Source organism: Solanum dulcamara, chromosome 3, assembly GCF_947179165.1.
Source record: "Solanum dulcamara chromosome 3, daSolDulc1.2, whole genome shotgun sequence".
Classification (NCBI taxonomy): domain Eukaryota; kingdom Viridiplantae; phylum Streptophyta; class Magnoliopsida; order Solanales; family Solanaceae; genus Solanum; species Solanum dulcamara.
In genome coordinates this window covers 33212245-33222428 of record NC_077239.1, presented here as the reverse complement: position 1 = coordinate 33222428, position 10184 = coordinate 33212245, and the positions used below count along the sequence as shown (strand labels likewise).

General features: G+C 36.1%; 1 protein-coding gene across 3 annotated transcripts; it reads left to right on the top strand.

Moving 5' to 3' along the window:
- Positions 1 to 451: 451 nt before the first annotated feature.
- On the top strand, positions 452 to 9207 carry LOC129882524 (uncharacterized). 3 transcript variants are annotated; one of them, XM_055956855.1, is made up of 12 exons: positions 452 to 602; positions 743 to 931; positions 1156 to 3603; positions 3895 to 4024; positions 4130 to 4218; positions 4509 to 4753; positions 5266 to 5352; positions 5497 to 5596; positions 6240 to 6447; positions 6528 to 6657; positions 8588 to 8645; positions 8735 to 9207. In XM_055956855.1, exons 2-12 carry the CDS (start codon positions 863 to 865, stop codon positions 8903 to 8905), a joined length of 3735 nt encoding a protein of 1244 aa, XP_055812830.1. In that variant the 5' UTR covers positions 452 to 602; positions 743 to 862; the 3' UTR covers positions 8906 to 9207. The 3 variants fall into 3 exon arrangements, with proteins under 3 accessions (XP_055812830.1, XP_055812828.1, XP_055812829.1); XM_055956853.1 differs by having other exon boundaries at positions 6525 to 6657; XM_055956854.1 differs by having other exon boundaries at positions 452 to 644; positions 6525 to 6657.
- Positions 9208 to 10184: the final 977 nt, after the last annotated feature.

Genomic DNA, 10184 nt, shown 5'->3' with positions numbered 1-10184 from the left:
AGAAAAAGCGGAAAGGGAGGGCGGGGGATAAATATATAGAAGATAGATTAAAATACTTTGTGAAATTGTTGAGTGCTTACTGTGTTTATGTTTTTTTCACAACAATCCGTCCATTTTTATTTATTTGTTAAATATTTTTTAATTAATTTTTTTTATTTGTTCATTTTGACAAATTACGAAAGGGAATTTTTTTTTCTATCATATTCTCAATTTATTAACATTGAGTATATTTTTTGAAAAATATAATGAATAAATATGTTTAAAAATCTATCAATTAATAAGGGTAAAATAGTAAATTCATTATACCAATCATTATTTTATTAATAGATGTGCCAAGTTAAAATTTGATAAGTAAAAATGAGAAGATAAATTCCAATTTTTTTGGTAAAGAAAAATGAAATAAATTAAGTTGAGAAACTAGAAGAGTAGTAATAAATAGGAAAAAATTAAGTCATTGAGATAGTGTGAGAGAGCACTAGAGCAGTAAGGCACCCTAAAATTACAGAAGAAAAGTAAAAGGAGAAAAGCGGCTTTGGGAAACTCATCTTCTTCTAAAATTTTCATGAACTCGTTGGAAGCCCAGAAACAGAGCAACTAAGAAGGTCCTTAATCTTGATTCACAAAGTCTTTCTCTTTCTTTTATGGTGAATAATAAATCTTAATTTTTCTACTTGCGAAAATTTCAACTGATTTGTCCATTATGCACTTCATTAACGCTTCTGAATGTTTGTTTTTGTTGCAGTTGATGCTTTGGTGTTGGGTTTAGATAATCTAGTGACTGATGGAAGAAAAAAAGCATAGACATTGACAAATTGGGACGTGAAACAAAACAGTCAAATTTTGACATAACATAACTGTGCCAATGGCTGTTATTAAAGAACGCATCAATATCAAAACTAATCCCAAAATACACCTTCATCAAAACGTTGAAGTAAGATTTTTTATGTTGGGTTGCATTGTTTAATTTTGGTCTTGAAATTGTTTGTTATTGCATGTGCTGCTTTTTCAACTACTCTTCAACTAATACACATATAATAAATGACTTAATATTGTATAAACAGATAATAAATGAATTAATATTCAACATTAAAGATTAAAGGGTTTAGTGAATGCTTTCACTTTCAGTGATGTTTTGAAGCATTCGTATTTATTCAGGTGAGGAGTATTGAAAATGGATTCTTGGGTTCATGGCACTTGGCTACTGTCATGGCTTTTAATGATTTGGTTCCTCAAGTTCAATACCATCACCTTCTGTGTGATGACGGTTCTATCAACTTGATCGAATCTGTCAAGGTTTCTCCAATGTTAGATACCTATCGTGGTATCATTAGGCCTTTGCCACCTCCAGTTCAATTTGGGAGATGGCTTCTATCTTATGGACTATGTGTTGATTTGTTTTATCAAGATGCTTGGTGGGAAGGAGTCATATTTGACCATGAAGATGGTGCCCAGGAGCGCCGAATTTTCTTTCCAGATATGGGTGATGAAATCAAGGCTCAAGTCCACAATCTACGTATAACTCAAGATTGGGATGAGGTTTCACAAGAATGGAAGCCTCGTGGTAGCTGGATGTTTCTTCAAATAATTGAGGAGATTGAGCATGTCCACCCCCTTTTGGTCTCACTCAAACAAATTTGGTATGAAATGCGGCTGAAGAATGGCTACGAAAATCTCAAGGAGTGGACATCTACGTCGAGTGATATCTGGAGGAACTTGATCAAGGAAGTTGTGCTTGAAAACACCATGTTAACCGTCAAGCAATTTTTTTGTGAGTTGAACACTTCACCAGACTTTGTAGAGGGTGGGCCATTGCTAGAATTTTCACAACCCGCTCTTCAGGCTATACTCAAGGTTGAAACATGTTTTGATAACTCAGCCATTGCACCTTTTATTGAATCCATATGCAATTCGGTTAGTGGGGAGATGCTGTGTATGGATCGGGATCTATCATGTCTTCAGCCTGTAGAAAAACAACTTGTTTCGAAGGGTTTTGCACCAATCTCAGAGGATGTTCCATTGAGTGGTAGTGTTATATTTAGCTCAGTTCTTCCAAGCCAAGAAGAACAACCAGCAGTATCACCTAATGCTTTGCCAGTTTTACATCCCCCTAAAAATGAAATTTCTGGTACTTTGTCAATTACTAAGAGTGAGAGACTGAACTTTGAGTCTTCCAATAAGATAAATTCTAGAAAGAGGAAGCGACTTCAATGTACGACCATCATCCATGTAGCTGAGCTTTGTTCTGATGCAGTTTCCGTGTACAATGATAATTATATGTCGAACCATAGGTCCCCACGATCCTTGCAAAAATTTAAGAAACATTTGTTTCACTTAGGATGGAAAATTGAGCAACCAAAGGATTGTACAATCATTAGGACACGGTACATTGCTCCTGATGGGAAGATATTCCAATCACTTCGTCAAGTTTGCAAGATGTTGGAAAAGTCAGAAACTTGGGCAGAAGGCCAAAAAACATCATATGATGGTTCATCTGATGACCTCAACCTGTCTACTTGCCTGGCAAAAGCAAAGACATGCGGTGAGGTATCTGAGCTGCCATATACTTCTCAAGAACAAATCATTGATCCTGAAATCTGCCCTGAAGCTGTTATTGAGTATTGTTCACTGGGATCACCCGACAATCCTGCCTATAAGAAGTTGAACAGTGTGGAAAAGAAGTTTATGATCATGAAAGCTAAGAAGCACCTAGCTGCAATGGAATGGAAATTTTATTATATTTGGAAAAGGGAGAAGAGAGAACTGCGGTACTGTTCTCCTCATGGGAAAACATTCAACTCTCTTCGAACGGCATGCAGATGGTGTATGCAGCAGTGGAAAGCTGAGAGACAGATGCCTGAATTATTTTCCCGGTCAACTGTTCTGGAATATCAGGGGAATTTGGCTCCTCAGACCTCATGTAAGAAGTTATCAACGGCGACATTTTCTGTCATGCCACTTTCGAAAGAACCTGCTCAACTTAATGAAGTCACAGTTTGTGAAATCAGCAAAACAAGAAAGAAGACTAATCATGCAGGTGGCTTGAACATGTTGAAAAAAGGAAATGAATACAGATCTCCAGGAGCAGTAACAGATGGTATAGAATCTCACTCTTCAGTTCGTCTGTTGCAATCAAGTAAAAGAGCTCGGCAGACAACACTTTCTTCTTCCTTGCATCATACACCTCGAACAGTTTTATCTTGGTTGATTGACAATAATGTGATTCTGCCCCGTGCAAAAGTGCAGTATCGTGCAAAAAAAGATGGTTGTCCAATGGCAGAAGGGCGGATCACTCGAGCAGGGATCAAATGCAAGTGCTGCCAAAAAGTTTATGGAATTAGCAATTTTGAGGTGCATGCTGGAAGCAGTTATCACAGACCTTCAGCAAATATATTTTTGGAAGATGGACGATCCATTCTTGATTGTCAACTGCAGATGAAAGAAAAGAGTAGTGTAAGAAACACAAGGAAGAGACCACCTTTGTTGAAGAAGCGCAAACATTTGGGCACAAATGACTATGTGTGTTCCGTGTGCCATTACGGTGGTGAATTACTTCTGTGTGATGAATGCCCATCTTCCTTTCATACTGGTTGCCTTGGAATGAAGGTGTCTTTCTCTCTCTCTCTCTCTCTCTATATATATATATATATATATATATATATATATATATATATATATGTATATATATATATATATATTGTACTTTTTGTGGGATTTCACTGGGTTGTTGTTGTTGTTGTTGTTGTATATATATATTGTACTTTTGTTTCTTTCTCCTCTTAAAATCCATATTGTCAATTATATTGGTCAGACAGTGAGAGAGAGAGTGAGATAGAGCATATTGCACATTGGTTCTATACCTGGTTTGATACCAACTGCATTATATTGCTTAAATAGGATGTCCCAGATGGAGAGTGGTTTTGCCCATCATGCTGTTGTGAAATGTGTGGCCAGAGCAGATTTGATAAAAACAAAGACCACTTTACAGACAGCAGTCTACTTATCTGTTGTCAGTGTGAGCACAAGTGTAAGTAGCTCTTTTGATCATTTTTTATGTCCTACAACAGCTTATCTTAGGCATACAGAATTCTGTGAATGTGTGGCATTACTGATGTTGATCGCTTTTGTACAGATCATGTTCGGTGCGTTAGAAATAATGGTCTTCAAAAGCTGGATTATTATCCTGTAGGAAGTTGGTTTTGCAATAAGAGATGTGAGCAGGTATTTGGTTTCAGGCCTAACACAGGAATAGAAAGCATTGGCATCATGAGTAGAGCGCACAGCTATTATATCTTGTCAATTGTCTCATTGAGAAGTCATTTCAGTGTAGAATGCAGTTGACCGGTCAGATCTTAGAAAGATGACTTACTGATTATTCCCATGTTATCAATCCTAGGGAAATTTTAAATGCAGGAAAAGCATCATGTTGACATGCACCAGTATCCTCTTCTGTCTATTCAGTCTTACTTTTAAGGAACATTCTGTCTAAGTCAACTTAATATCTGTTGCAGATATGTTTGGGTATCCGCCAACTTTTGGCAAAGCCAGTTATGGTGGGAATTGATAACCTCACTTGGACTTTATTGAAATACGTAAAACCTGATGATTTTAATTCGGATGCTGCTAATGATGAGTTCATCTTGGAGACTTATAGTAAACTTAGTGTCGCTCTGGATGTGATGCATGAATGCTTTGAGCCTGTCAAAGAACCTTACACAAGGAGAAATCTTATGGAAGATCTTATCTTTAATAGATGGTAATATCCATCTTTAGAAATTCTTGAGTAACCATTGTTGAATTATGTGCACATATTCTTGTTCAACCACATAATTTATGCAAAACAAAATTATGCATTTCATATGACACTTTCATTGTTGACACACTCTTTCATCAAAGGTTAGAGTAGAGCTTTCACCGTTCATGAGCTTAATCACCCTTGATTTTAGACTTGCCATAAATAGAAGTTGAAAGTGCCTTTATTACTTGTAACTATAGATAAGGTACTCCATATAGAAAAAAACTATGGATAACATGGTATATCTCAACTTGAGTACAGAGACATAGTTTCTAATCTGCAGTACCAAGCTGATGTTTGAGTATGGTATTGGGTTCTAACCCGATGTTCTTTTGACAGCAAATTGTCTTGTGGGTTTACTTAGAAAATGCATTATTTATCTCTCGAGTTACTTAAACACTACTTTCAGAGACTTGTATCAATATGTTTTCATTATTTCTGCTCTGACAAAAAGTTGTAATTCTAAATTGCAGGTCAGAGCTGAATCGCTTAAATTTTCAGGGTTTCTATACTATGCTTCTGGAAAGAAATGATGAAGTGATTTCGGTAGCGACTGTAAGGTATCCAACCATTATATATTAGTATTATTCATTCGAGAAAAGTTTTCTCTACTTTTTATTTCAGTATATTATCTTATTCTGAAAAATTAGTTGAACAATGTGACTGAATCTTAGAAAGTAAGCTAACAATTTTCATGCTCATAGGGTTTATGGAGAAAAGGTAGCTGAGGTTCCTCTTGTAGCAACAAGATTTCAGTACCGCCGACTTGGAATGTGTCGCATCTTAATGAATGAGCTTGAAAAGGTACGCAAATCTACTTTCTTTCATTTTCCTTCTTCAGGGAGAAGAAGGAAGAGGTTTTGCCGAGGATGTATCTAATGTATGTTTTTAAAAGATCACCAATAATTACTCTATTAAGCAGGGATGTTCATGAAAGCTATAATTTGTAGGAGATATCTTTGAGTTTTTATTTCATAGTCATGTGCTTCTTTCCTTCCATGGTTATATATTAATATTTTCGAGGCTATGCATTTGAGTTGACTGTTTGGGGACATCAGTGCTTTCTCCTTATCAGAAGTATAAACATGTATTTTTATAGGAGAAAAACCTTTGGACATGGTTATTTTGGTTTTCCAGATGTCATATTAAGCAGCACTCTTAGGGCTCTTTTTTTTTTTTGGCTTCAATGCTCAGTTATGCTACATCGATGTCAAGTTCTGGTTACCTATCGAAACAAAAGGACTTCAATTCTAGTTAGAATAAGTATATGAGGCACATGTATGACAGTGGGAATTGCAATGGTCCTGATAACTATGACTATTTTATATGGTTTTCTTTCTTTGTCGTGATACTGAAACGAAACATTAAACCTTTTAATTTCTCAGAGGCTATGTACGTGGGGAATATGCTTGCCTTTCAACTAATGCTATTTTGTTATTCATTCCAGAAACTCATGGAATTAGGAGTTGAGAGGCTAGTTTTGCCTGCTGTCCCCACCGTGCTAAACACATGGACCACTTCATTTGGTTTCTCAATGGTGAAAGAATCTCAGAGGTTAAACTTCTTGAATTACACTTTCCTTGATTTCCAGGGTACAGTAATGTGTCAGAAACTCCTCCAGAATATCCCTCCAGAGGTATCAAGTGAATCAACAGGTATGTAACAATCTTCATTTACTGTGGAAGGAGATGGAGATTAGATATGGATGGACTAAAACTTCATTTTTATCCAGAAGCTTATCAAACTCAATTTGACCACATAAACAGCAAGGAGAATGTTGATTTGGATGGAAACAGTGCGTTTTCTGAGGTCTTCCAAGCTGAGCAAATTGAGGGGAGTGAAATTGTGGACCAAGGATCTGCAGAGTATGTCCCCCCCCCCCCCCCCCCTCCTTTTTTTTTTAAAGGACTGCAGAAGGTAATCAGAGAGATATAGCATTCAAATCATGCAGAACGTAACATGAAAATTGCAATATGACTTTGATAACCTATTCAAGCTTGATAATTATGTCTTTAGGAGACTGATCATTCTGATAACATATTAATGTGTCTCAGCTAATCCTCTTCTTCAGTATAAGGTGAGGGTAGGGGCATGTTTTATTGGGCTTGAAAGCAATGTTTGAGATGTGAAAGATTCAAATTTCTATTAATTGAGAATAAATCACAATTCGGCTGTATGTGAGAGGATGCCTTTAGCTGCCAACATGTGGTAAAAACTATGTTTTATGCATTTAAGTAGGAGTTGTCTCAATGAAACAATTTTTATTTTGTTGGTGTTATTTCTTTGTTTTACTGTAATACTCAAGAAACATGGTCAGTCAGGATTCATACCCAACTTGTATGGGATCGAGGCATAATTGTTGTTGCAGATTTGGGGTACTGCTCAAATAGTTTTGATTAGGCTCAGTGCAAGAAAAAGTGACGTGTTGAATTTGGTCATATCTAATGCTCTTGCCTTTTTTAAGCTTTCCACTTAAGGGATAAGCAGGTCTCTGGTATGCATCATTTAATATTTTTGCTTAAAATGTGGATGAAGTATGCTGCATGAGAGCAAATGGTCTTTCAACTTGCTTAATGAGATGATGTTTACCCCAACAAAGGTGTATTTACCAGCGCCCTTAGGAAGGGCATTCAAGCCTGCTTCCAGAAACCTAACCAAAACAGTACAAAAGCTCCTGATTAGAATGTCATATGATCAGCACAAACCACCACAATGCCCCTAACCAATCCACAGAATGTATAGGAGGCACTAAGCTGTGTACTTAGCTTGTATCATCATGTTAATTTTGGCAGTCTCTTCATTTTTCGTTGTCAAATTACGGTTTTGAACATTCTGCTTGAGGGATAAGGAGGTCTCTTGTGTGTATCATTTAATTTTCTTGCTTAAGAAAAGTGGTCCATCAACCTACTCATTGAGATGATGTATACCCAACAAAGGGTGTAAAAATTGTTGTCATTTTGCTGGTTCACCAAGGGTTTCTTTAGGACTACCTGTGGATCAAGACTATCGTAGTAATTGCCAACTTGAAAGTCTTGATATTCTTGATTCTTCTTCTTCGTGGCAAGAGAGTACATCTGAGTTATAGGTGTCGGAAATAAAAAGTTATTTTGCAGAATAAGAAGCTCTTAATTCAAGCCTTCTTCTAGAGACCTAACAAGAACTTTGCAGAGGACCCTGTTTAGAATCTCATATGATTAACCCCACCCCCAACCACCAGAGTGTGTAAAGAAGTGAACTTAGCTTGTCTCATCATGTTAGCTATAGAGATTTTATGTGATGCATGGTGCTTGACTTGATGGCGGTTTCTTCAGTTTCAATTTCGCTTCAGATAGGTGAAGAAAATCTCAGTTTGGCAAATATAATTCTCAAGTGAGTTTGCTCCATAGGTAACACACAGAGACACCATGATTACGTGGTGAATAACAGATACTATGCAGGTACGCCCATAGCATGGTGCATAAACTTTCGGATGCAAGATCAGAGAGTTGGATTTACTCCCCATTGTCTTTTGTGTTATATGTCTACTCTTTGAAGAGACAAGGCTAATGTATAGGGGATTTGAAAGTTTAGCAAATGAACATCTTAGTTATTGATCTATTATATTGTATAAGAAAGTTCGGTTGCAGAGGCTGTTTGTAGTTGGTTATATTTTAGGTTGTTCAGTTTTGGTTGTCCTCAGAACAGTGAACACGTTTAGGATCCAAATGCGCACTTAGTCTTGTGCTGTTTGTTGTGTCCAAACCTTGGCAATTTCTTTCCCAGCTGATAAAACTTAACTGTTGTACTACTTGTCAGTGCACCTGGAGGATGTGAAAACAATAATACCGATGCTCCAGCTCCTTTCATTATTGTGGTACATTTCCATTGCTCAGAACATTGCCTCAGCAGATTTTCTTACTTAGATCCTCTTGTTAAGTATTATTGTTTGTGGTCTTTGAACAGGCGAACCAACAAGCTCCTCTTGGCTGCCAGGACGAGACCAGTCTGCAATACCAAGCTGAAGTTACCGATAGCAAGGTTTTAGAAAAAACAGGTGTTCAATACAAATGTTACAAGCGGAGAAGATATCAGCCTGTGGAAGCTAAGCTGGTTTTGGAAGGAGTAACTATTTAGTAAGCTGGTAAATTATTAGAAAAATATGACACAACCATGGAAACTTTGATGGCCAAATATTTTTGCCCCGTTAACCTTATTTTTTCCTTGTTAAAGGAGAGAATTTAAGGGTTGTTACTCGTGTATATGTTCATGTACAGCTATCTCTAGGTACCATTAGCTAATATAGATCTTTTCTAACCCTGAAAGTACAAATGTATAGAACCACAATCCACGGCTTGCTAGTATACAATGTCACTCCGCAAATGTAATTCTTGTACAGAGCCAATTCATTTATAAAAGCCGAATGTTTGAGAAATTTCCATCATGGGGTTCCTGGCCAGAAATGGAAGAATATAGGGGTGGTTGACGGCCATGGACAAGGGTATACTTACTATTGGTAATCCCACAGAAAAAATGAAACAAGGCAATGTGCTACAGTAAAGTCTTGTGAGAAAGAGGAAGTTATGCAATGCCGTCTCATTCCTTCTATGTTTCCTCTTGCAACATTCAATCTGTTGACTTGATCATCAATTAGTTAGCACCACTCGCATTTATGACTTTCTCGTAGAAAGGTGAATAGTCTGCTCGGCCAAATTTTCTAAAATTAGGTTATTTGGATAAGTTTTTTCATTCTCAATAATACGAGAAACAATTTGTATTTAGCTAATCAATTTGAAAAATAATTTTGAGAAGCAATTAGTGTTTGATCAATCTTTTATAAAGTTCTTCTAAATCTATTTTCTCAAAAGAGAGATTAAAAAAAAGCACTTTTTGAGAGGCTACATTTTTCATCTTCTATTTTTACTTGAAAGTACTTCGTTAAATGTTTTCAAAGAAGCATTTTAAAAAAAGTCACTTTTTTCTTTGGAGAAACTTGATAAAAAAAGATAGAAGAAAGAGAAGACAAGTAGGGTTGAAAAAAGTATCTATCTCACTTTCATTGAAGGAAAACTTACAAGAATATACTACCTTAATAAACAATATATGCGCATACTCCCTTTTAATTATAAAACTAGTCTTTTAATTACAAATTTAACAAAAAAATTAATTTTTGAGATTTACTTATATAATTTATTTAGCAGTATTTTTTGTCTTCTTTTTAGGGTTATGTGCGGATTTAATGAAAATAATAATTATAGTATTAATTTTTTTTCTATGTAAAAAAGAATTCTCTCTCTTTCCTATAACTATGGTAATCCGTATTTCCTCTTTTTGTTTCTTATTCAATCTATGTAAAATGAGTGTTATTTCTCTTCCATCTAACTATGGAGATCCGTATTCCCTCATTGTTTTTATT